General features: G+C 39.1%; 1 protein-coding gene across 1 annotated transcript in view; it reads left to right on the top strand.

Annotated features, from left to right (window-relative positions):
• Positions 1-27,454, top strand: part of ITGB6 (integrin subunit beta 6) — a 65,341-nt gene that overhangs the window by 10,208 nt on the left and 27,679 nt on the right. The window contains exons 6-9 of the mRNA XM_037521837.2: positions 776-941; positions 2,067-2,228; positions 5,555-5,650; positions 22,591-22,680. Of these exons, the coding sequence (XP_037377734.1) occupies positions 776-941; positions 2,067-2,228; positions 5,555-5,650; positions 22,591-22,680 (514 nt within the window). The remainder of the gene's footprint in view (positions 1-775; positions 942-2,066; positions 2,229-5,554; positions 5,651-22,590; positions 22,681-27,454) is intronic.

Raw genomic sequence — 27,454 nt, 5'->3', positions numbered from 1 at the left:
GGGACCACACTTTGAGAACCTCTGTCTATGCTATTATCTCCACCTTACAAATGAAAGTCCCAAACTCAGAGAGGTTGAGTAACTTGCCCAAAATCTCATGCAGTGTTATTAATTTCAGGATAACATGTAGCTGAGTTTATGATCAGCTCTTTCTATTTTATTGCAATGTCTTTAAGGCAGAACTCACCCTAACATGACAATTTCCCCATACATAAGCTATTTTATGTGGTAGTTTTATTCCCAGACTGGCCCACAACAGTCTGTTCAGTCATGGTAGAGTTGGGCTCTAGAACCAAGTGCCCTGCTCAGATATGAGGGCCGCCAGCAGGCAGGGCTGGGAGTACATAGGAAGGAGGAAGAAAGAGGAAGTCAGTTTCCTATCTTAGTATTTCTACAGGATGATTCATACTTAAGACGTCAGAATACAAAGGAACTGTCACCATGTAAGTCCAATGGGGAATTTTCGTTTACAGACAATAGAAGATAGTGATTACACACACACAGTCACCAGTTATGAGTTTATCACCTGATTGTTCATTTTGAGTGTGAGCTGGTACAGGTTAACTTAGTAAATATTAGTTAGTATGGTTAATTTGGAGGGGGTGGTGAGAAATAATCACAACAACCTTAACAGTGAGACCCAGCCAAGTTACAGAGTCAGGCACTTGAGAAAAATTCATCTTCATTTCAGGAAATGTTGCTTAGCCATTAGAGCTATTACTTGTGTGGTCAGATCATATGTCATTGAGAATATTTTCTTATTTTACTTTTGCAGTAGTATCCCATATTTTTGCTTACCTACATTTGGATTCAAGCATATTTTGCCATTGACAAATGATGCCGAAAGATTCAATGAAATTGTGAAGAATCAGAAAATTTCTGCTAATATTGACACACCTGAAGGTGGATTTGATGCTATTATGCAAGCAGCTGTGTGTAAGGTATGCTGAAGGGAGAAGGCTTCACTGTTAACATAAATGTCCCTCTTTTAAGCAATGTACTTTGAAAAAATTAGCTAACTCTTATCTTTCCTTTAATTGCTATAGCCCTACCGTTGGTTCTTTTAACACAAAATTTCTACAGATTTTTAAATTCAGTCCTAATGAAATGAGGATTTTTTTTTAATGCCAAATGTTTAAATAATTTAAACCCAGTCAGAAAAATTGGTTAAGACCATAGTTATGCATGGCTAATTTTTCAAAAGATTGAGATTGGATTAAAATTAACTTTTGAATTACCATGATAAAAAAAGGCAGAAATTAAAGAAAAATGTAAAAAGGCCACACATCAGTATAAAACTACATATATTTAGATATTTTTGTTTTGAACCAAATAAGCATCAGATGCCACACTACAAAAACTACAATACAAAAACAATACTCTGCCTTGACAACAATACACATGCCACTGTCTCCCCGACCCTGAATGACAGCTCTTCATGGAAAGAATAAGGAAATAGGACTGAAGCTCACTGAAGGGGGAAGGGCCATGACATTAGGAGGAAAAGTTTAAGGTGGGATGGTACAGCAAGGAGAAGGTGTTGTCTCACTCGTTGTAGACTAATATTAAAGGGGGGAGTTCCGCTGAGTAACAGACAACAGTCCATGCTAATTAGTAGTAACTTGGGTCACACTTTGATCAACAATTCTTATCCCTGTATTACATTTATAATAGAGAAATAGTGTCTAAATGTTGGGTGACATGTTAATGAAACAGGTATGAGTCTGTTTTGTGTTGCACTCTTACTAGTTTTGCTTCAGCTTGGAAACTCTCCTCCAGTGAATTAAAAGCTCGACAGTAAAAATAACTGAAAATCAAGATTAACTGGATACTGACTGTCATGGGACTGGGTTATAATTTTTTGAAACATAAATCATCTGAAATGTTATCCAGGATAAAGCAAATGCCATGTTTTCAATGCATTAATATCGTAACCTCACAATAGATGAAGAAAAGTTTCAAATAAATATCTTTTACGGTCCGAATGTGTCCAATCATAATTGAACCATTCTTAATAAATGCCTTCCTCTAGCCAATACAACCCAAATGTTTCTTTCCCAATGTAGGAAAAAATTGGCTGGCGGAACGACTCCCTCCACCTCCTGGTCTTCGTGAGTGATGCTGATTCCCATTTCGGCATGGACAGCAAACTGGCAGGCATCGTCATTCCTAACGATGGACTCTGTCACTTGGACAGCAAGAATGAATACTCCATGTCAACTGTTTTGGTGTGTAACCTGCAATTTACACTGTTTTTAGGGTTACAAGGTACATGGAGCCACAGTTGCTGTAACACATAGCAGAATAACCCATGGAGAAAGTAGCTTTGTCACTTTTAGCAGTTCCCACAGGAGCACAGGGGGAGGTGAGAGGTAGTCTTATGTGAGAAGTTTGGCTCTGTTATGACACAGTGATCACAGACCCTCTCCAATTTTTCAGAGAGCCCACAGCTAGCAAAAAGCAGTAGAGTCAGCTCATTCTGTTCTAGAGAGAGACTCTGGGACCACAACAGCAGTCATCTAGGAATGGTTATGAGTGAAGTTCGCAGAGCCATGTCCCCTAAACTATGCCTTGCTTTCATAGATCACACGGCTCCATGGAAAACAACTAGTCAGGTATTGCTTGGTTGGTGCTTATTAATAATTGACAATTTTTATCATTTAAAAAAATGCTGGTGGCTTTCAAAGACAACTTTTGTAAACAAGGCAAAATTTTCAGAACTCTCCGCACACATCATTTGATCCTCACCAGAATCCTAAGTATTTAACTGCTTTCCTTGCACAGACCAGGAGGTTGCCAGGCTTGTACTCGTGCTATTCTCACCCAGGTTGCTGAGAAATTCTTTTTTTTTTTTAATGATGTTTAGATTTTACTTAGTATCAAAATATAGTTATGGTATTCAAAATTTTAGTCAGTTTATTAGAACTTAATATTGATAACATTGTGTAAATAATGCACTACCAAAAGGTCCTGCTACCATTCCTTGACCTAAATTTCCCCTAATATTTTGATCAATAATATTCCCTAAACTTACATAATTTTTTTTTCAAGACCAATAGTTTTTTTTTTCTTTTTTCTTTTTAAATAATAGATTTTATTTTTATATTCCCCCATACAATTGCAACCCCCCCATTTTGACCCCAATCCCTCCCCTCCCACCCCCCACCCCCAAAAAGTGTCTCTGGTTCATAGTTTTTTGTTGATTATGATTTTCACTTTCTTATAGTTATTCATTTTCCTGGTCCCTTATTTAAGTTTTCTAGATTCCTGCTATGAGTGAGACCATCCGGTATTTTTCTTTTTCTTTCTGGCTTATTTCGCTGAGCATGATCCCTTCCAGCGCCATCCATGTTGCTGCAAATTGCATGTGTTTATCTTTTTTGAATGCTGAGTAATATTCCATGGTGTATATGTACCACATCTTCTTGATCCAGTCATCTACTTTTGGGCATTTGGGCTGTTTCCAAAGCTTAGCTATTGTAAATAGTGCTGCTATAAACATAGGGGTGCAGGTGTTCTTTGGAATTGATGTTTCTGTGTCCTTTGGGTAAATACCTAGGAGTGGAATTGCTGGATCATATGGAAGCTCTATGTTTAGTAGGTCCAGAAATCTCCACACAGCTCTCCATAGTGGTTGGACCAGTTTGCACTCCCACCAGCAGTGCAGGAGAGTTCCTTTTTCTCCACACCCTCACCAACATTTGTTGTTGCTAGTTTTTTTAATATGTGCCATTCTCACTGGTGTAAGATGGTATCTCATGGTAGTTTTGATTTGCATTTCCCTGATTACATAAACTTACATAATATTTAATCACATAAGAATCATATGGTTCCTTAATCATGTAACAAGAATCCCCACATTATAATAGCAATGAAGATAGACACTTTTTGTCTTTAGCTGATATGGGGCAAAAAACTGAGAAATGGATTCTTCTTACATTACCTTTTTGAAACTATTCAAATGTCTGTAATAGATACCTCAGAAAAGTAGGATCATAGAAGTAAGCATTATCTATTGTCTGATATTACCTCATCAAATAAATGTTCGATTCATTGTTGCTGAGTGAACTGCTACATATACCCTGAAGCCATGGACAATTCCATGCCTATGTGCAGCTTAGCATTGGGGTCCTGTGAGCACTTCTTATATGAGCAACACTAGGTCATGCTCTGGGGGCCACAGAATAATAGGGTATGGTCCCTGGCCTTGAGGAAACTTACACTTATGGAATTTATATCAACAGGCCTGGATCAAATTTTAAAAAATCCCCCTATAAAGGGTGACATGGTGTCATCTCGGCTACATACACACAGCAGTTGAAAGGTCAAGAATGTATAGAGATAAGGAGAGGCAAGCATTGAGAAAGTCACTCTTAAGAATAAGGATGCGTAGTGTTTGGGCAGTTGAAAATTGGAGACTGAAAGAGTCAAACTCGGAAGAGTTATATTACCTGGATTCTACTAGTATCTACTAATAAAAATCCAAACAGGGTAGAAAGCATGAATTACACAACAAATTTTGCAGTTGGATCATTTACTGGAGTATTTTAGGCAAAAATTATACTTTTCTCTCAACTTGACTCTTGTGCCAAAAGAAGACCTTAGACAAAAATACCCCAGAAGTGCTGAGAATATATGAACACATTAGTGGACAGGAGGGCTTATTTATCAATGTTCCTCCACTTTGGCTAGCTTCAGTTTAATCAATGTTTTTTCAGTTTAATTGTGTGCAGGCTACTTCCTCATTTGAGTTGCCTCTTCGTATATTACCCATATCTGAGATCAAACAATAAGCAAGTATGCTCCCTGTTTTCTGGTCTTGGAAAGTAAAGGCCTTCCTCAAATATTGTAATTAATGACTTCTTTATTTTTAAAGTATTCATAGCACATGGGAATGAATGTGTCAGTGGAACAGAGGAACACTGTGTTTTCAATTGTCCTGTGAAAATACTGCAGGATCCCATAAAATCCATAAGTGACATCGAAAAGCAGTAAGACTAATTCCAACAACTGCTACAGGAATGTGTCAGGTCAGATGCATTTGAGCAATTAGTGTCCTTTCTCAGCAGGCTGTCCCACCTGCATCCTCGCCCGCCTCATCCAATTCCAGTAAGAGTTTCAGGGCTATGACAGTCACATCTGTCACAGTCTACCAGCCCCTCCCTGAAATCTAACAGTCCCTCTAACTCCAACCTGCTGGCAACCGGCACTTACGAGAAGAAATGTGCCTGTGCCCTTGAAAACATGCACGTTCTAAGTCTTTAAGTAATAATTTCAAGTGATTTCCTTAGAAATGATGGACTATAATTCACCACATCGACAGGAACTCTTAGGAATTAATTACACTTACAAGATTTAGGAAACAATTATTAAACCAATTAAGTGGGTAATGCTAACTGTGTATTTGTTTACTTAGAATGATAGTCACAATCATGCCTATGAGCATTAAATGCCAAACTGAGTAGGTATTATTTGCAATAAATATTCCTTTATTTTTAAAAATTCATTTATTCTTTAACTTTTACTAAGATGCTAATATCTATGTTAATTTTAGGAATATCCAACAATTGGACAACTCATTGATAAACTGGTGCAAAATAATGTTTTATTGATCTTTGCTGTAACCCAAGAACAAGTCCATTTGTATGAGGTAAGCAAACACAATTTGGGAAATTCCTTCAGGGTGATTATTCAACAGGAAACTTTAACATTAACTGAGTTTAACATGTCAGATAGGTAATCATTAACATATATCAACTGTGTGGGACATTTGGCTAAAATGGATTCACTTACTGCTTGCAATCAGATAACAAAGATGGAGGTGCAGTGGGGAGTGGGGAACTGATATAACAGACCGAGGAAGAGTTATGGAAATGAAAATGTTAAGCTGGAAGAAAGTACCAATAAACATGGTACCACCGACTTAAAGGAAAATTAGTCTACCATTCCCCGAACTTTTTCATCTGAAGAGGAAAGCATTAACAGAGAGCAGAGAAAATTATGAGGGGAGGGAGTGGAATTAACTTTAAATTCTTTAACATTTACAAATTAGATGCATAAAAAATATACAAGGAGAGCTATAACTGAGGATATTAAGTGGAAAGTTGAAAGAAACCTTGTTAAATTGGGTCAAAAAATAACATCTCTTCAAGTAGCTAGATATGCAGTTCAAGTTTTTGGATGGAAGCACCAACTACAGAAAGAAACTGTAGTTGGTGTAGATGAAATATTGTTCATAAACCACTGCATAAACTGTAAAAATCACATGCAAGTGCAGATTTCTGCAATTTCTTGCCAGCATGAGAAAAACACTATGATGAAATGCCATGAATTGGGGTACTAGCAAAGGATTTACTGCTAATGCACAGTTTCACAGAAGTAAGAAAACTGGGCCCTGAAAAATGTAGAGAAAATAGGTGTACATTAAATTGTCTGTGTCACCCACCCACAGGTTTCAAATACTCCCATATTTGGAGTCTGATCTCTCATTCCTTTTGAAAGGATCTCTTAACTGTTTTGGTGACTTTATAGGACTTGGAAAACTCTGAGATTTCACAGAAAGCTTTGATTAAATGTCACTCATGACTAAGGCCAGTGCAGCCCATGAAGTTGCATCAAGTTCTATAGAAAGGATCCAGGAGGAGATCCTATCTTGCATCTTTAATGAGAGGAGGGTATTGTACTCCAGGTGAGATTGCCTTCTGCTGAAAACCAAGGCAGTCCCTTGCAATCAAAAAACATACTCGAAACCTTTGTTCTACTCAGAGACCATGTGGGTTCACTTGATCTGGGCATTTTCTTAAGCCTCTGTAGTATATGATACTTGTTTCCAGTGGTTTAAGTAGTAGAGTTGTGGCACAGACTAAAAAAAAAAAAAAAAATACCCCCAAGCATAATAGTAAGTCTATCTGCCTTTCATCCTTAAGGCTGGAGTGAGAGGACCCTGGAGGTCACAACGCTCCCTCCACAGCAGAGCTCCTGCTTAAAAGGGGGGAGGGAAGCTGAACAGAACTTTTCTTAAAAGGGAAGTCTGGGAAACACAACTGATGATCATGAATATAGAGGCCCATAACTCACTTTGATAATAGTCTTTAAGACTTACGACTCATTTATATGCCTCCTCAACACCACTATTAAAAAGACAGGAAGATGAAGACTAACGATACAGCAAACCAGAATCTGTTGCATTTAAGTTAGTTGCATCCATGGATCCCCAGTTGCAAAGGAAATGATTGCCAAGGAAAACACCAGATTAGAGTCTACCTCTAATGTAACAGCAGGACATTTATTTTGCCTGTCTACTAATCTCATTATGAGGTGAATTTATGTTCTGCCGTGGTTTGTGGTCTTTACCAACCAGGCTCTGCTAAATTCAAAGGGACATTTTCCGGCAGCCACATAGTGGACCGGGTCAGCAGCCCACTCTATGACTCTGATCCTTTCAGTCTTTTCTTTCATTTTGATGGACTCATCATTCTGTCTGCCTTGGTGGAGGCAGGAGGTAGTCTGGTCTAAAGATAATAACGGCAACATTGTACTCCCTGAAGCCTTCACACAGCATGAAAATGCTGGTCTCTTGCTTTATTGATAATGAAACGTGAAAATAGACCTATAATGGCTTGGGCAACCAAGCCATTTCTAAGATTGAAATCTTAGAAGGAGCCCTATGTGGGTAGGTACCCTATGCAACCTCATATTTTGAAGCTATGATATAAAGAATATAACTGCCAAAAAATTACTGAAAAATAAAACTTGTGATAGGAAAAATCAAGCAACTAAGTGGTGGGATCTAATGGAAATTCCAAAAGGCAAATGTTTGCTCTCTTCAGCATAGCTGTGTGCATCCACATCTGGCAGGGATGGGAAGGTTCAGGGGTGGCCCTCTTACTGCAAGTAAGATTTATGGTGCCCATTCATGGAATGCAGGGGGAAAAAATCATGATTTTTTTCAATAATTTTGCTAAGATGCCATAGAGTCCCATGTATGCCATGTTGCTGCGCTTTGTGGTAGCAGAATGAATAAAAAAAATGCAAAGAATATAGTAAGCAGTTTTGTGTAGAGTTCAATATGACTGCAGTGTGCACGCCAGACTTCAAACAGATGATTTTAAACAAACTTATTATTATAAATAGTTTCCTGTTTGTCCAATTACAGGGTTCAAAAGATAATGATAGATAATAGACTGAGCTGTAGGTAGTATATTACATTCTAGTGCTAAGTACCATTTTGAATCAGGATTCAAATTACCCAAGCTCAAAAATATTTATATCCTGTTGTTTTCAAGTGTTTATTGTTAATTTGCATTAAGATAGTATCAGGCTACTAAACCCCAACTGTTTAATTTGACTAGTCTTTCCTTCCTAGTGAGATATGGAGATAAAAACCAATTAAATCAGTGTTCTTTACTACATTGTCAAATCGTATTATTAATCACCTGGGATTATTTGTAAGTCTTTCAGAATGTCTACATCTGGCTGAGTAAGCTTTGTGAAGTTAATAACAATAATTATTCTATGACTTGGTATTTATGATGTAATGTTGAAAGACGGCACTTAGAAATGAAACTCTTCCAGTTTAATCACTAACCTCTATGATTATTAGGACAGGATGATGTGTGTAAAACACACACACAAAGGGCCCTTCCCTCTGGAGGTAAAAAGCCCCCCATCCTCAGAGCTTAGAAGGAACTGGTGGGTTTTGCTCATCTTTCTGTTTATGCCAGCTCCTTATAGACAGTAGTCTCAGTAAATATTGAATGAAACATTTGCGACATAAAACAACTGCAGTGTAACCACCTGATCTGTTCCCAAATTGGGTCAAAGATTCTAAATGGAAACTTGAGTTTTGTATAATAAAGAGTTGTTAAGGCTGAGGGAACCCGTGACCAAGAGCAGGGGAGTTGGGGTGCCTGACCCACTGCTGCCTTCATCAGCAGTCTTGGCTGTCCCTCCTCTACCCCTTCTACTTTGGATGCAAATAGCTACAGAGAGGAAAGGAGCATTCTGCATCAATCTTAGGACAAACTTCTTAGAAGCTCCAGAACTTCCTTACTAGGCCATGAAAGTAAAACCCCCAAACAATTATGCACGCGACATTCGTTAGATCAAAAATGAAGCTTTCAGAGGTAGTTACAATATACTGTGTTGCACTTGTGTGGCCTGTGAATATTAGATAAAAGTTTCCATTTTTCAGGAATAACCTCAGTTTTTATTTTACCTTTCTTTCCTTTTTGCTCAACTTTTCAGCTTTGCACTGCAGTATTTACACCATAATTTAAAAGAATCAAAAGGAGGCAGAAAAATTAGGGAAGGAGATAACAAAATTTCAACAAAAATTGATCCCTCTTGCTATTGTAACCTGTCTTATTCTGTTTTTGTTTTATACTGGTCACTGGTGGGGAAGATCAAAACAATTTTGCTCTGATGAAAATGCCTTTATCTCTGGCCTCATTTTTTTTTCCCAAATGAAAGCATTGGACCAGATGACCCCCCAGTTTTAGTAGTAGTAGACTGAGCCTGGAGGGGAAAAAGTACCACGAATTCCAATGTTCCTCCAACAGATAAGATATAGCTAAGCTGTAAAATAACTATGTTTAGGGCATGATCTAAAAACTTGTTATCTAAATTATAATCCCACTCTATAAAGGAGTATTCCAAATTCATGCTTTTTTGAAAATAAAATCAAGGAAAAAAATTCAACTTGCGGATTTTGAGATAATAGACTGCTCCTAATCCACATGTAATGGAAAAACATTTTGATTTCTCCTCAATTGGTGGTATGTGGGGACAAAGACTGAGGAGATACAACCTACCTACATTGTCCTCATTAATAAACACCTCTCAGCAGTGGGAGATATGGAAATAACATTCTTGTCTTCCTATTTTCAGGGCAAAATTGTTCGAAGTATTTTCCAGACTAATTAATAAATCTCAACCATGTAAAGTCATTAATAGTTATCCCTTAGGTTTCACATAATACTTTTCTTCTAAAGAAAGAACTCAAAAGACTCATAATTCAGAAGTGAACACACATGGGAAAATATACAGTTTTAAAGTAGGGCCTTAAGGAGATATTCTACTACATCAAACTATGTGGAAATATAAAATGGGATTTCAATATAAGGCCTAAACATTTCCAGAATTACACAATATCCAGAATATCTAGCATATCATTAGAACAAATATGCTACTGAATGGATAGTTAGGCATTCATTTATTCATTCACCAAACATTTCATGAGCACCTCCCATGAACAAGTCCAGAATTTGTCAATACAGAGATAAGACACTGTGCCCACCTCAAGAAATGTCAAAACAGACTTTTGAATCAATAATTACCTTAAGTATAGGATAAAGGCATATTAGAGGTTCTACAAAGATACGTTATGGCAGAGTTTTACTGAAGGGCCAGAGTTTTCATATCTGTCAAAGTTTTTACTGTTTTCTGTTCACCGTCTTCGCTAGAAGGGGCAACTAATTGTCAGTCATAAAACTGCCTTTGATTCTGTCAGTATCAGTCTTTCTAAGCCTTTCACTTTATTGCATTAGAAACTAAGAACTGCAGTCATATGAGCCTATGACTGAGAATAATAGGGAAGGTTTACTGAGGGCTTTTTAGGTAGCCATTTAGGATTAATATTTCTAACATGTTTTGTCACTTAAATGAAGACTTTTATGACTGTTAAACAACCCAAAAAAAATAAAACAAAAAACAAGGCAAGTTGCATATGAGAGCCAAGATCAACCCCAGAGTTAAATTGCAATTGGACCCCAGGGCTACTTTGGTGGAAAAGTATGCCAAATCCTAACCCCAGACCACCAGAGGCAGCCTTTTAAATAAAGTAACCGGCTTGAAAGTCGCTGAGCAGAAAACTCATAAGAAGTAAGGGTAGAACAGAACTGTCTATGCTTCATCTGTCAATAAACCACTAAGTGAATTCCCTATAAATGGCAGAGCCCTTCAAGACTAATAAATACTTGTTCTTGCATTGTTTGCTGTTGCTATTAATTTAGACAAATAGAGCAATTTAAAAGTATGTATACTTGAAAAAATAGGGACATTTGGATTCTGCCCTTGGGTTAGGCTCTGAGTGGGAAGAGCAGGCCACACAACCTCAGAATTAAAACACTGACGATGCATCTCAAATAGCCTCCATCACAGTAATCACGTCACTATCTACGGTTCCAACCAAAGGGGAAGAGGGGATGTAAGGTCTGGCAAAGGCTACAGGTTCCTATGATGACAGAGTTCAAGTGTGTAGAAAAGTAAATTAATATAATGAATGCCCACATACGCACTGCCCATTTTCCTCAAATGTTAACATTTTGTCAACGTATTTGCTTCAAATTTTTTTAAGCCATAAAACCTCCTAGATGTAGCTGCCTGCTGTGTAACTCCCCAACTCTGTGCCCACTCCCCTCCACCTTCCTTCCACAAAAATGACCAGTATTCTGAACCCAGGACTCCTTGTCCTACGTTTTTTTAAATATTAAAAATAGATGCATATCCATAAACGATTGTGAAATTTTGTCTTCCAAGTTTAAATTCATGATGCACACATTTCTACATATTGGTCATTGACTCTTACATTTTGGGATTCTATGCTTTAATTCTAGAAAATATACAAAACATAATTAGTCTTTTTAACCATCTTTAAGTTCTAGGGCACTGAGTACTTTCACAACCATGCACAGCCCTAGTTTATTCTGCCCCACTGCTGTGCATGTTCCATGAAATGTGTGTACTGTCATGTGTTCATTCTGCAACTGAGATCACTTCAAGTTGTGCAGCCCTACAAATGCTGCAGCTATGCACACTCCTGTACATGCTTTATTTAGGATGCATATCTAGACGTGAAAGCTCGGGGTCACAGGGAAATGGCATCTTCAGCTCTCCCCTGGGTGTCTCAGTGGCTTTCCAAAGTAGTTGTATGAGTTGCCCTCCTACCAAGAGCATGGGACGGTATTCAAAACAAAACACCAAAAAAAAGGAAAAATACAAAATGTGATGATCAAAGCAATACATGTTATTTGAAAAAAAAATGGGGAGGCAGGAATGTTCACAGAACATAAAAATAACTCATCAACTCACCACTCAGACATAGCTAACCATTCCTGACATTTTAGAATAGTTCCTCTCTTTTTTCCTTGCATGCATTTACACAGTTTAACATAATTGGCATCACAATGTATGTATTAAGCATGTTCAAATTTTTTCAATGAGTTTAGATATGCATGATCTTATAAAGGCATAAAATATATTACAGTTATAAGCCAAAATAGCTTTTATTGGGAAAAACAATTGTAGATGAATTAAAGTCATTCAACAAAAATTCTGAATCTGTGGTTCCCATATTTTCAGGTGTTTGCTTTAACCTAAAAGCAAACTTTGTCCCCTCCCATTATCAGCCCCAGAACGCCCACAATGACTACATTTTGCCCACAAATTTTCTTTTTTATGATACTCACTTTTTACATGTTTATGTGATAACTTTAAAAGCACCAACAAATTATTTCTAGTGTCCTTTCTTATTCCTGAAAGTGCCTGCCTGCTTACGAGAACTCTAATATCTAAAAAACTCAGTTTCTTCAAAGGCTCCTCTACATACCGGAGTCCTAGGAGCAGCGATGCACTCTTCTCTGACTGAACTCTGAGCCCCACATGGTGCAGGACTCCTATTTAACTCAGATGCCCTGAATCCTGTCCTGGGGTGCAGTGGGCCACTCTATCCATGCCTGTGAGGTTGGTCCAAATCATAGCTCTGCTATGAACGCTTCCCCAGCGTGGAGCACCAGGCGGGAGTGTAACTGCAGCCACTTTGTCCACACTGAGGCAGGGCTTTTAATGAGCTATAGGTAGCATTGAAGCATAAGGGGCAGGTTAAATGGGCAGCTCCTGGCCGTGAGAAGAGTTTGGGCATGTTACATATTTTATCTTTGTGCCCAGTTATTTTGAAGAGCCTGAAATATGCTACAAAGGGGCTGATTATTATCACATAGTTCAATTATTTTGTTGTCTCTCCAGTATTAAATTTTCAAAAAGTAAGCAGAAAACTCTAAGCTTGAACACTTTGGATACCTTTGTTCATTCATTCAAGGGTTGGAATGCCTTTTTTCTTTTGGGTTGTCAGATTTAGCACACAAAAATGCAGCATGTCTAGCTATATTTGAATTTCAAATAAAATTTTTTTTAGTGTTAAGTATATCTCATGCAAAAGTTGATACACACACTACAAATTCTGGAAATGTTGCTAAAAACTGGAAAATAGTATACAGTGAGAGAATAATAGAAGTGGATAGAGTGAGCTCTCACTTCAACAGGACCCCTTTAAAGAAGTGATTATACAGCAGCAGTTTGAAATTTGAAGTTTTTCTAGAGAAAGCATGTGCAAAGGTCCTGAGGTAGTAGAAGACTTGGTGCTCAGTATACCTGAGAAACTGAAAAATGGTAAGTCAGCTTGATGTGAGCTAGGGAAGAGGGAATGGAGAAGAAGAGGTACGCTAATATCAGACCCTTCAGTCTCGAAGAAAAAAGGAAGTAGGCAGGTGATATTCCATGGGCAGCAGGCATTCAAAAACATCACATTTGTTGTTAGGTAGAGAAGAGATGTCACAGGTGATTAACAAGCCACAGACCCTTTAGGGATTACATCTGTACAGGTTTAGAAACATAACACTTTTATTTTCTAAATTGGCACAGTCCTTCCTGAACAGACCATTTTATATTGGCTGTCTTAAACCTTGGTGCTCATTAAAATCACTGTGGGAGCTTTCTGAAAAAAAAAAAAAAAAAAAACAAACCACTGCCCTAAGGCCTTACCCCATCTGTAAATCAGCATCCCTGGGGTTGAGACCCAGAGCTCAGCCTTTCCTTTAAAGCTCCCCTGGCGTATCCAATCGTGGTGGTGGCAGTGAGAGCTTGTTAAAATGCAGACCAACTCAGGAAGTCTGGGATGCGGCCTGAAATTCTGCATTTCTCACAAACTCCCAGATGCTGCTGATCCACCCAGCACACTCTGAGGGCCATCCCTCTTTAGCAGTCCTCGTACATACAACTGCTTTCTATTTTCTGGCCCCTTCATTGTGTCCCTACCAGTCATCCTTCAAAGTTTTATTACCTGCCATTTGGTCTGCAAAGCACATAGGCTGCTACTGAACCCAACATCGCTTCCCATTTTAAAAAAGCTTTCTAAAGCTCTGGGACTTGCGTTTGCCAGCAAAAGTCTGCAATCCCTCTCAAAAGGCGGGGTAATCTTATTAAGAGAAGATCTGAAGTATCCTCAGTAACAAATACTCAGTGTAGCCTCTTTGTTCTCTAAGTCTCCATTCTCCAGTGCCTCTCTGTGCATTTGTTTGTCTCAGAACAGTCATGCACCGTGGGTCCATTCGTCTTCCCTTATCACTCTGTTACTGCTGCTGAGCAACTCTTTCCGCTGTGTGCTGCAGCTTCTTGGCTGACAAGATAATTACATTCCAGGGCAGACTGAGAGAAAGACAGGTAGTGCTCAAAAGTTCCAAAGCTGACTACCTAGTCATTGCGGGTGCAGACTTCAAGATCAAGCACCTGATCTAATTAGCACACTCCCATCGCTGCCTGCCTGACTGTGGAATGCTGACAATTGAAAGCCTGAAGGCAAAGCAGATATCCTGCAACCTAGAGACAGACATTTAGATACCTTATGCCAGAAACAATTACATATTCCTTTTGGAATCTTGGGTGTCCTAGTAACGCAGTTGAGCCTGGGGATAAACTTTTGCATAATAGTGGGCGCCCTGCATTTACCGATAATGAACGTGAGAACCAGTGGAATAAAACCCCACACGAATGAAAGACCTCACGGGAAGAAAGCCTTCTGATTGCCTTCAGAAGGAGGACATATTTCAGCAAACCCAGTCGCCCCTAGCTCTGGAAACAGCGCACTGCTCAACAAAAGCGAGGCTTCACCGGCAAAGAGCTGTTTTCCTTTGACCAGACAAATAGCACAATACAGTTCCCCCGGGAAAAAAAATGCTTTTGCCTCTATGATTTTGCTACTTCCTATATTTCTTTTCAGATGGATCCTTTCAGTTTGAAAGTGATTCAGCCACAACCCTTTATTTCTCCTTTTGCTTTGGCTAGGAAAGCATTCTATTACCTCCAGGCCCCTACACAAAAATACAAGGCATTATGATTTTAACTTGCTAATGAGACTCTCACCCTCTCAATGGCTGTTGGCTTTTGCCCCAGTTCCTGACATAGCAGGAGGGATGCGATGGGACAGAGTGAGCACTGGCTTTGGAGTCACAGCCTGTTTCCACCATTTGTTAGCTCTTTGACCAAGTAAGGGACTCACTTCTGCTCAACTAAGGACTTAACGGCTTAAGAAATCAAAGAATACTAGCAGAATGTTATGAGTTTGACTGTATGCCCCCCAAAGATACTGTACAGTGCTATACCACAAAGACCGAATACCACAGAAAGTAACCTTATTTGGAAATAGGGCTTGCACTTGTAATTAAGTTGAGGTCATACCAGAGCAGGGTAGACCCTTAATCCAGTATGATGATGTCCTTGTACAAAGAGACACAGAGACAGAAACGTAAGAACCAACACCATGGTGTTTGTTGGAGTAATGGTAATGGCGGAAGCAAAGATTGTGGTGATGCAATTACAACCAAGGCTTGCTAGCCACCACCAAATGCAGCAGGAGGTGAGGATAAATTCTCCCCTGCAGGCTTCAGAGGAAGTGGAGTGACACCTGAATCTCATCTTCTAGCTTCCAAAACTATGAGACAATAAATTTCCATCATTTTAAGCCACTCAGTTTGTGGTACCAAGTTACAGTGCGCTAGGAAAGGCAAATGAGCACCTCCAGTTAACTTAAGCTACTCACTAACCCCCTCAGGCTCATCAGTGACCTCGCCAGCCTGGAAACTATTGCTGGGGACCCAGTGCCAGCTGCTTGGTTAAGAGATCTGGCTCTAGGGCAGAACACAGAGAGTGAGTCCAGCTCACTTCCTGCTGGATGACCTCAAGCCAGTTAACTAAATTCTCTGGGCTGCAGTATCTTGGTAGTGAAACAAGGATAATGATGATATCCAAATAATAGTGGCTCTGTGAAAAATGAGAGATGGCACTGCTAGGTAGTAATGTTAGCTCTAGGTATTCCTTCCCAGATGATGGTAGGAAGTAAGTTTGGATACCTTTGCCCCTTTTTTGGTATTCCTGCCACTTCTCTGAACCTGTCTCAGAGTCCCACAGGGCCATTCCAGGAGCCCTGGGTACCTCAGGATACAGGCATTGGAAGGCAGGAAATGCTGGGGGTTGTAGGAGGCCTGAGGCCCTTTCCATTTTGTGAGGTTGTGAGGTTTCTGGAATTTGTAACTGCAGCCCATAAGGCTTGGTTCTGGGACAAGCTCTGGAGGAAGGGGAGAAATGCCAAAGGAGGCAGGGTAAGAGTGAAAGTCAAAAGGCCTGACCAGTGTATCCCTCCTTGGATCCTTTCCCAGAGAGGGAAACCAGGTAGAACGGATAACTCCTTGTGGCCAAATACCTGACAGATCTGAGACTGAATTATCTGCACTTTATGCCATTAGGTGACATTTTGTTATCCAGAACCATCTTGACAATACGAACGAATGATTCTCTGTGCATTCGCTTGATTCAGAACAGTCACATTGTGGGCCTGTTTCTGCCAGGTAGATATTCCTAGGGGTGACCTAGATCATGTACACATGTTCAGTGTTAGTAGCTACTTCCAGAGTTTTCCAAGGTAGCCAAACCCATTAGACTTTTGCTTCAGGTAGGTGGGACATCATCAGTTCTTTACATTGCAGCCATTCTAGTGGGTACTTGCTGGCATCGCATAATTTTTATTTACATTTCTCTAATGATTAACAATGGAGAACACTTCGCATGCTTGTTTGCCACTTACATATCCATTTTTAGCAAGATATCATTTCCTTGTTGATATGCAGGAGTTGTTTAGATGTTCTGGCACTGAGTCAGATGCATGTATTACAGATATTGTCTTCCACTCAATGGTTCCTTTTCATGCTCTTAAAATTAGGATTTCTGTTTTCAAAAGGACATTTTTTAAGTTCTCTTTATCAACCTTGCCCCTTTTGGGTAGTGTTTTTGGGGTCCTACTTAAGACATTTTTGGTATCCTGAAGGCTGTGAACTTATCTCCCAACTTTATAGTGATGAAAGTTCAAATGCTGATTATACTTTCAGAGGAGGAACAATGGTTGGGAGAAGGTGCAAGGGGGGTTCCAGGGGGCTGATCATATCCTCTTGTGATCTTGGGGGTAGTTATGTTATAGGGCACCCCGATATTGAACGGGTTGCCTGGCTGTGTGTCCTCACCCGCGCACTTAAAAGGGACTTGTTAATACTCCACTACAGGCATATACAAAAAGTTAATAAAAAGTTTATTTACAAGGGAAAAGGAAATAAGGAAAATGTACAACTCAGGGAGAAAATAGGGAAATACAGTCTTTAATGCGTCCTACCCGATCCGCAGACCTGGAAACCCAAAGGCACTCTCAGAGCTGGCCAGATGCTGCGAGCTGGCGGAGAGCCAAAATGGGGGACCCCTCCAAAGCCCACGTGTCTGGCTTTATACCAACCTGGCTGCTTAACCCCACCCTCAGGTCCCAGCCACCTTCCCTTTGGTGGTGATGGGATTTTGAGTTCCCAGTGTCTTTGGCTTTGGTCTGGAGTGGGGGTGGAGTCCACAAAGCCTGTATGGAATTAGCTTTAGGACATCCTTTTCCCCCCTAACAGTTACACTTTGTTTTAAATATTCATTGGACTACACATTAGTTACTTGTACTCTGTGCCTGTACTGAAATTACACTGCCATTAAAGTTCCTGAAAGAGAGTGCGTGTGAGAGCGCACAAGAGGGAGAGAGAGAACAGATGAATATGAACGCATGAAAAGAACCCACCAACTGAAAGATAATGACAAACAATATTTTGAAGTATTAGAAGAAATATTTCTGAAAAGACTATAACATTACAGGTTCTGAATCTATATAAGCCAACCTTTTGGCTAATGTACTTTAGCAAAACACTTTTAGTTAAGTATGGTTTAAGATTAGAAACACTGATGTTGGTTGACAACAGAACTGAAAATAAACAGCGCTGGACATAAAATCCCCTTGATATTAGTGAAGCTTCACAGGAAGAATTAAGCTTAAAAACAAAGAGCAAGTTTGCTCTAAATACTTCCTTTTACAAATCCTTTATTAAAATGCTGCCAGCAGGTATGTGGTGTCAACTTCTGGAGCCTACCTTGTGCTCAGGGGCATTGAGTGAAGGGTCTAATGGGCCTGAGACTATAGCAGAAATATCACAAGAGTGGGACATGAGAGGTGAGCAGTTGCCATCTAAGGCAGAGAGCACATCAAGATGCCCAACGAGGACAAAGTCCATACCAAGTCATATTCCAGAACACAGTCAAGCTCTGAAACCAAAGACGAGAGTTCACTAGCCAGGAAATGTAGGGAAAGGCTACACCAGAAGTGATCTCTTCAATGGGAGGGCATGCCAGAGAGCACCAAAAGCAGCTGAAAATCTGCCAAGGTCCTCAGCCTGAGTCTCTCTAAAGAAGAAACCAACCAAATGCCTGCCCACAGCTTGCTGGGGCAGCAGTGATGTGTCTGCAGCTTCCTCTGCACTCAGCCAGGCAGGAGTGCCCACCTGACAGCTGGATCCTGCAGCCAGGATCCTGCAGACCAAGAGGCACTGACCTTGAACACATTCTCTGAGAGGAGCCCAGAGTTTACAGATGTGAATTCAGGACCTTTCCCCTGAATCCTTTGATGCTGGGCCTCTAAATGATCCCCTGTCACCTTTTACCTGCTGTCCTTGAAGAGCAGATTTCCAGGAAGTAAATGTAGACTGCTGGGCAAATAAATCTTTTTGAGCTGGGAACAGAGTACACAAACAAATGGGGTTTGGCGAAGGAAGTTACAAAAAATAAGACAATCAGAAAAGACTAATCTTGAAAATATGAGTGAGAAAAGCAACTCAGAAAATCCTGGGTGGTCCTGAGCATAGGGGAAAAAAACCGTAATTAGAGTAATCCATGGTCACATACAGGGAATTCCAGCTCAAGAAATTCAAGCCCATGAATAGGCATTTGCATTTCTAATCAGCTCACATAACATGGTGTTTTCAGAGTTCACCATTTCTAATATCCAAGAGTCATCTTTTAGAGTCAGTGTGCTGTAATTCATCACATCCAGTCAGGCAAAAATCAGCCTCTTTCTAGCATTAAACATGTTTAATCAGGACGATTTATAATAGCACTTTAGGGCTTTCAGGAAAGAAAGGCATTTGATACATGATATTTACAGTAATCATAATATGCCAAGATTTAAAGCAATATTTTACAGTGTTTGACTAGAAAGCCAACTTGTCTATGTTTTTAGTTTTTTGTTAGGCATTTGCAATGCTTTTGGGGGATCAGTATTCAGAAATTAACCCGCTTTCCTCTACAGGATAGTCAGTGTTCACACTAGGTACAGTTTCCGGCTGCCAACTCCTTTGCACCCTTGCTCCAGTGCAATCAGCAAATGTGATTAATGTTAAAGCACTTGTTCTAACAGCCAAATGCCAAATCACATGCAGGATCATAATTATGCTTTAGGAAGTAGGTGGATTTGGCTTTGTAAACTGTGAATGAACCCAAAATTTGGACTAGCAGTTCTTATGGAAAATACCCAGTACCCCTCCGCTTAAAAAAGACCAGGACATTTTCCAAAGATAGCCACTTTGTGCAATGCTAAGAACCTTGAAATTCTTTTTTCAAAAGGATCTAAATCTTTCTTTGCCAAGCTCTAAAGGTTTCCTCTGACTTCTCTTCTGGGACCAGTCAAATTTACACACATTCCAGCTCCACTTGAGTGAAATTCAAGTTCATATTTAGGTATTCACTGTTAACTACAGGTCTCATGCTTCATGGCTCTTTTGACATGTGTTTATTTGAAAAGGTAAGTTGATGAACTGGGGTCTTCCTTGTATTTGACAAGTTCTACCTGACTTAGGGAAATAGAGAGGGGCCCCCAGTTCACAGAGTAAGGGGGGAACATTACCTGGACTACTGCCCGCATCTCCATCAGTAATAAAACTCAAATGTCAAGGCAGAGCAACAACTGACACTTTCAAGAGTTCAGATTTCCACCAACTTCAAACTTAAATACAACCATGAACACTCAAATAGTCAGAACATCACAAACCCACAAATTAAAACCAAAACCCATTTTTCCACATAAGAGCTAAAAAAGACTTGAGTTTTACCCCAGCACCCACCTTTAGCAAGTGCTTAGGACTCCTAGAATGTTTGTGTCTAACACGATCTCACTTCATTTGCTCCTCTTAGTTACTTCTGTCTTCATTTATTTACTGAATATTAGTTATAATTCATGTTAATTGTTAATTCTAATTTAGCTTTGTGTGTTTTAGAAGCTACTTAAATCTTCTTTGGAATAAGAAAGAATATTATATTTGAACTATAGGAGGTGCTTTCAATCCTTCACTCAAAGCTTGTTTACTGTCTTCTACATGCAATATTAATAAATTCAGTCATCTGATTTCACAACACACAACAACTCAGAAGACCACAGCTGACAAAAAGAGTGATCGTCCCTTGACGTAGCATATTAAGTCAATTTAATTGATGTTGAAAGCAATAGTAAATGAATGAGTAAATTGTTAGGCAAGTGATTATCTTACAGTTTCACAAGATAGAAACTATTTAAAAACAAATATAAGCAGCAAAATCATTTGAGTTCCTGAACCTAGTTTCCACTGTGTATGGTGCGGGAGTGGCGGGGGTGCAGAGGACTTCCCTACAACAAGCAAGTCTTGAGCACCATCAGGGTATCTGAAAACACAATTAAATTCTGACATTAATCTACCCAGAGATAGTGTCAAATCTCACAGGTTAAGGGGTCAATTACCCTCCACATTAGATATTGGCCCCAAATCCAGGTTATCATCAGAGCTTCCAATGACCCTATTCCTTGGGTTTCAGAAGACAGTCTAAGTCTAGGTTACCTCTTACCTGTACTTCTGACCAGCTGGATATAAATCAGATCCCTTCACTGGGGTCAATTAATTTGCTGGAGCAGCTTACAGAACTCAGGAACATTTTACTTACTAGATCATCAGTTTATTATAAAAGGCTATAACTTAGGAACAGCCAGACAGAAGAGGTGTATAGAGCAAAGGTACAGGGTAAGTGTGCAGAACTTCCATGCGCTCAGGGAACATGCCATTCTCCCTAAATCCTCACATGTGCACCAACTAAGAAAGCTTTCCAAATGCTGTTCCTTTAGGCTTTTATGGAGGCTTCATGATATATGCATGATTGAATTCAAGCATTTGACATTGGTGAATGATTCACCCTCCAGACCCTCTCCCCTACTGAAAATCCCAACCCTCCAATCACATGGTTGAGACTCCTGGCAACCAGCCCCCTTCCTCATCTGGAGCCCAAAATTACCTATTAACATAATAAGACACCTTTATTTCTCGCCTCAGGAAATTCTAAGGGTTTCAGTTACTCAGTGCCAGAATCTGTGACTTAGACCAAATATGTATTCTTGTTATAAATCACAGAATCACAGAAAAACATTGCAGTTTGGGTCTACTGGGCATGGATGTGATCTCCATGGATATTAGAAGCCTTTGGTGGCTATAGAGCTTATAGTTACTGTATTGATATGCTTGGTTCTAATATTTCTACAAGAAAGAAGTCAAAGTATGCTTGAGAGTCTTTTCTAAAGTGTAGAGGACATAAACACATCCTTGTCTTCTCAGGCAATCTTTTTGTTTGAAAATAAAGTTTAGAAATATTCCATGTAAGAGAAGGATAATTTTAATCCAGAAAATTTCCTTCTTTGTAATGCCCTCTTTCTGGACTCTGCTGCATACCTGGAGTATTGAGGCACCAATACCATGAGTTTTCCTCAGGTGGGAAGAACATCTCAGGAGAAGCAATACAGGTGGAGAATGCAGACAGTATAGAGCAAGGCTCTCCCTCACTCAGACGTGATGGGTGGAGACTGTTTCCAATGAACCCTAACAATGTGCTGGAGAGTGCTTATGGCTACTGGCAAAGTAGGAGTGAACACCAAGTGTCCAAACAATTCACTCCTTTTCACCACCAAGCCACTAAGAGTTAAAAACCTGAACTGACTTATGGAGTACGCTGATCATGGTGACCAGCCTGTATGCCAAGCTATTTTCTGGTAGTATGTTCTGAGTATTTTGGACAAAGGATACTCCATCAGTGGAAAGTATCCTATAAGCATCATCATCATCATTATTATTATTGACTTGATTCCCACCATTAAATAAATCACAGCCCTCAACTAAGGCAGCCACAGACACTAGATTTCCCCAATGACAGCTCTGATCAGCCTATTTCCCACTTGGACACAAGAGGGAGGCCTAAAGTTTCAAGAAAAATGCCTATTTATTATCAGGATTCCTATTCCCCAGTAAAATAGGAGCCACCTCAGCCAGCAAGCTGAACCCCACATTTAACTTTCTCAATTACAGTGAGCAAAGATGGACTTTTTGCTTTGTTTGTTTACAGAACTATGCAAAACTCATTCCTGGAGCTACAGTAGGGCTACTTCAGAAGGACTCTGGAAACATTCTCCAGCTGATCATCTCTGCTTATGAAGTATGATATTTTACTGTTGGATTTTTTTCCCCATTTCTTTGATATTCAAAAACTAAGATGTGTTTTAGGTAAATGCACTCCCATTTGTTGGAACAGAGAATGTGTATCTAAAGAAAATCTCTGCATTAATGACACCAAAACATAAATTTTGTTCACTTTGTTTGCAGCTAGTCTTCCTGAAAGCTTGGACAGAAGTTGGAAAACACCATAAGTGTAATCATAATGTTGAGATTGTTTTGATAATAACAGCCAATTGCAGAGCTGTCACTTGCAAAATTTTAATTCTATCAAAAACATTACATGAGTCAGACAATTAAGCTCCCCTCTCCTCTGCCTGAAAAAAATTCAGTTTCAAATGCCAATGAGGAACAGAGCTTTGTGGCTTAATGAGACTAGATCATAACTCTAGGACAAAACACCAAAAGCACACCAGGAACACCACTTTGCCACCGTCAGGAACCAGGGAAATTTTCTATTGCTTTTATAGACATAGGTATATACACAAATACATACGTATAAATTTTTATCTTCTTTTTATAAATTATTATCTGAGGACAGAATTGTTTCTTTAAAATAAGATATATCCCTATAGGGTTGCTATGTTCTTTTTCTTTGTTTCTGTTTGAGAACACAATATATGAGTAGTGGATGGTTAGTTGCCAGTCCTTTATTTCAGTTCCTAAATATCATCTCCCCTTTTTTTTTTGCCTTTACTTACAGGACATACGTACAGGCAGGCACCCTTCCCCTGCCCTTTCCCCCTCACCCCCCACCACGCACACATAGAAGATGAAGTTCTAACTTAGGATAGGTATAAAGTAATTTTTTATAAATCAATAAAGCTGTAAATATTTGCCCTGGTCAGCAATTACATAATAATAAATGAATAACATTCTAATTTGTGAGGTTTTTGATGACAAATGAATGATCCATATGCATTTTATGCCAATATTTAGCATACAGTAAGCCAGTGTTCCTTAACTAAGTGACATTTCAGAGTCATCCGGGAAGATTTTTAAAAATAGGTGTGTCCAGATTCCTTTCACAGATATTTTAGGAGAACTGTAATGGAAGGGAGAGCTATATATTTTGAAATGAAGCTGCTATCACCCACTAATTTGAAATTCACCTTAAGGGGGAAAACAAGGTATTGCTTCTCAAATATCTTTCTTTAGAGATTAAATACAGATGTGTCCATTAAAATTATAAAAGGGTCTTTTTTTTTTCATTCTTATCCTCAGAAAGTTCAGTTTTCTTAATTCACATCAAAAATTAATCACCACATTAGCTCATGCTTGAAATTCTTCCAGACAGGAAAGCTTGTCAACAAAACACTATAAAAACTTTCCTCCCTCTCATGCAGTAATTAAAGATTTACTGTGCAGAATGAAATAAAATCACATAGCAATCCTTCACTGAATTAGAGTATTTCAATTTTCTTTACCCCGGCACTCTCAAAAGTGTTGGCCACTACCATCAAAGGAATTCATCAAATTAGTAAACTGAATTGTCACAAATATTTTCCTCCTGCCTGACCAGTCTGATCCATGCCCCTGCCTGCTTTGTCAGTCATGACTCATTTTATGGTCCTGACTCACTCGCATAACTTAGAGTAGTTGAAATTGAGGCATCAACAATTGAATCGAATCTTGGGTCCTTATTTTACTGTCTCAGAGATACAAAGAAGTGTCTAGATACAAAACAATCTTGCTCTGGAGTTATTGGAAATTCATGGTTCACTGGGAGAAGCAGGTGATGTATCTTGGCACTCATTCAAATTATTTTTTCTTTCAGTTATTTTCAGTTATTTTATTTTTAAATTCTAAAAGGACTTTAAATATAGGGATCCACAAACTGGATTTCCTTCAAGTTTATAGGAAGAGAGATAGGGAAAGAATATATTGAGAGAAAACGTAAAATACCTCTGACTTGTGGGCAGAGGCAGACAATTTGTTTATAATTAGTAGCTAGGAACTTGAACTCAGTATTTTATAGAGCAATCTATACTGATGTTAAAAAAAAAAATCAGATGCATTTTCATCTGACCATTATTTGCTAATTTCCTTCCTTCCCTGGAAGCCCCATCACCGCAGTTACTGACATACCAATGATCACAAGAACAAGCTCCTCTGCTGGCATTTAAACTCTAGAACAGAAATGATTTAGTTTATGCTTTGCCTGGTTCATAGCAGAGGCTCAATAAACAAATGAATCTCATGATAAAATATACAAAAATACATTTATGTCCTTTAGGAAATTCACCATAAAATATTCCTGGCAAAATGTGCTATAAGGTAGTCCAGTTATATTAGTGCTGGGATTTCCTTCATTTTGATGGTTTATATCACCACTACTAATTGCTGCTAGCTACAGACTTCTAGGTCATATCCCTCTTTTCTCATTTAGTTCCTAACTTCCAGTGCCACTGTCTCCAAAATGATTCCCGTTTTAAATTCTTAATGATTTCAGTCTAACTACATATGTGTGTCATTACATGCATACAATCCACATATACATATATGTACACATGTGTTTGCAATATATAAAATATATAATTATATATGAATATGCTCCTATGTCCACATATATATTTATTATGTAAATACAGATAACCTTTTCCATACATTGGCCTCTCAGTTTCTGAACTCCACTTCTCAAATGATTGTGTCTCCTCCCTCCACCATACTATCTTCTCATACCTTCACCCCCTTGCACTCCCATCCTGGTGGGAACCGTCCTTGTCCTTCACGATATTACTGCAAAAGAATCCTAAACCTCTTGTACTATTTCCATCTTTGGTTTCCTACATGCTCTTTTCAACAAAACAACTAAATTTTCATTTAAAAACACTGTCACTTTGTATCACTTTTCTGTAGTTAACGCTAAGTTTTTCTCATATTGCACAAAGCAATAGTCAAGTTCCTTATAATGAATTACTGGAATCGGAATCGCATGAGAGAGCTCCCCTCCATCTGCCATTACCCCTCTGAGTTTGATTCCTATTACTCTGCTCTCACCCTGCTCCAGTACAGAAACCCCAGTCTCCTTGCAAGTCTGTTCACAGCACAACCAGACAAGACCCTGTCTTAGGACCTTTGCAGTTACTGTGCCCTTCTCCTGGCATACCCTTCACAGACACCTGCATGGCTAATTTCTCACTTCCTTGGAATATCACCTTCTTTGTGATCCTACTCTGACACCTTTTTTAAAAACTGCAGCCTACACCCTTTAGCACACATTCCCATGATGTTCACGATCCCACCCTAACTTTCTTCTACAGCATTTAACACCTTCTAGCATGCTATACAACTTTCTTATTTTTTTATACCTTTGTTTTCCCACACTGGAATACAAATTATAAGAAGTCAGCATTTTAGTGGGGTTTTTTTGGTTTCCCAAGCACCTAGAGCAGCATCTGGGACATAGTAGGCCTGCTATAAATATTTTCTGAATAAAATAATACAGCTATTTGAAATGAAACAAATTTAACAAATTCTAACTTGGCAGAATTTTGAAATCTTAAGACATGATGGGACTAATCCTTAGGACTGAGCCATGACAGTTCAATCTCTGATGGAAACCAATAATCAAAAGTCTACCTGTGTCCATCTGTTGGAGGAGATAATATCTATTAGAGATAAAAAGGGGCAAATAAAATAGCAGAAAAGTGTGACTTAGATATTGTTGGAAACAGAATTTGGAGGAAGACAGCACTATCTTATACAGTTAAAGTTATACTGAAGAATAATTTGAGGCTGAATATACTTCTAAAATGCCAGCGATAAAAAGAGTACATGAACTCAAATCCTTTTAGATGAACCGAGTATAAATTAAATCAGATTTTATAATTCTTTTATTCTTTTTTATTTTTAATTATGTTTTTTGTTCCCCCAAATACTTTTATTTGGTAAGAGAACAAAGAAGAGAAAATAAATCTGAATAACACCAGCTTTCCCCAAAACCAACAGCAATCCTTTCATTCCTCCTTGATGTTCTCCCTCCTAGAAACCTTGACTATCTTCACCCTCTGCCCTGACCCACATGCCTTAGAACTAGCCTTCCTCCCTTCAATCTACATCATCACATAGACCAGCCACCTCAATTTCCTGACTCTCAGGAAATCAGACCTGAGGAAATGCCACAGCTGCTCAGCTTCCTTGACTCACAGCTTCCTACCCACAACAGCAGGTCCTGCACACACCTTGCAGACAGCTGTATTTCCAGTAGACTGGGGTGTTGCTTCAAAACCTCAGGAAATGTTTCCCAAATCACCAGATCTTAACTCGAAGCTCAGGGCTTTTTGCTGTCTGTGGTCTCCCAGGACAAAATTGCAGGCTTGGTCTGAGCCCCACTTGTCTCTATTCTATGCTCTTGCTGGTCCTGTGCTTTCTCCCCTCTGGTCCCTGAACTTCTCATCTACAACGCTTCCCCGACCCCTCCCAATCCCCCTCACACACTCCCCTAAATTCCACACAGGTTTTAAGGACCAGTCTTCAAACTTCTCTTTTCTGAGCTGTCCCAAACTCATCTGTATTACACAATTTTTTAAAACTTAACATACCATGTCAATGTATGTGTATGTGTTGAGCTTAATTCACATTTTAAAATAGTCTCAAAAAGTTTACACCATGAATCAATATTGAAACGAAAAGTTATTGTATATGCTGCAGTGTACCAAAACAAAGTGGCAGGATATAAATTCAGTGTCAGTGAAGCAAATATCCATTGTTGGAGGAATGACTGCAATTCTATATTCCCTGCAAAGCAACAACCA

This window comes from Talpa occidentalis, unplaced genomic scaffold (genome assembly GCF_014898055.3).
Source record: "Talpa occidentalis isolate TD23 unplaced genomic scaffold, MPIMG_talOcc4v2.1 talOcc4.3, whole genome shotgun sequence".
NCBI lineage: Eukaryota > Metazoa > Chordata > Mammalia > Eulipotyphla > Talpidae > Talpa > Talpa occidentalis.
The sequence above is the reverse complement of the archived record's forward strand: the minus strand, read 5'-3'. Positions and strand labels throughout refer to the sequence as shown.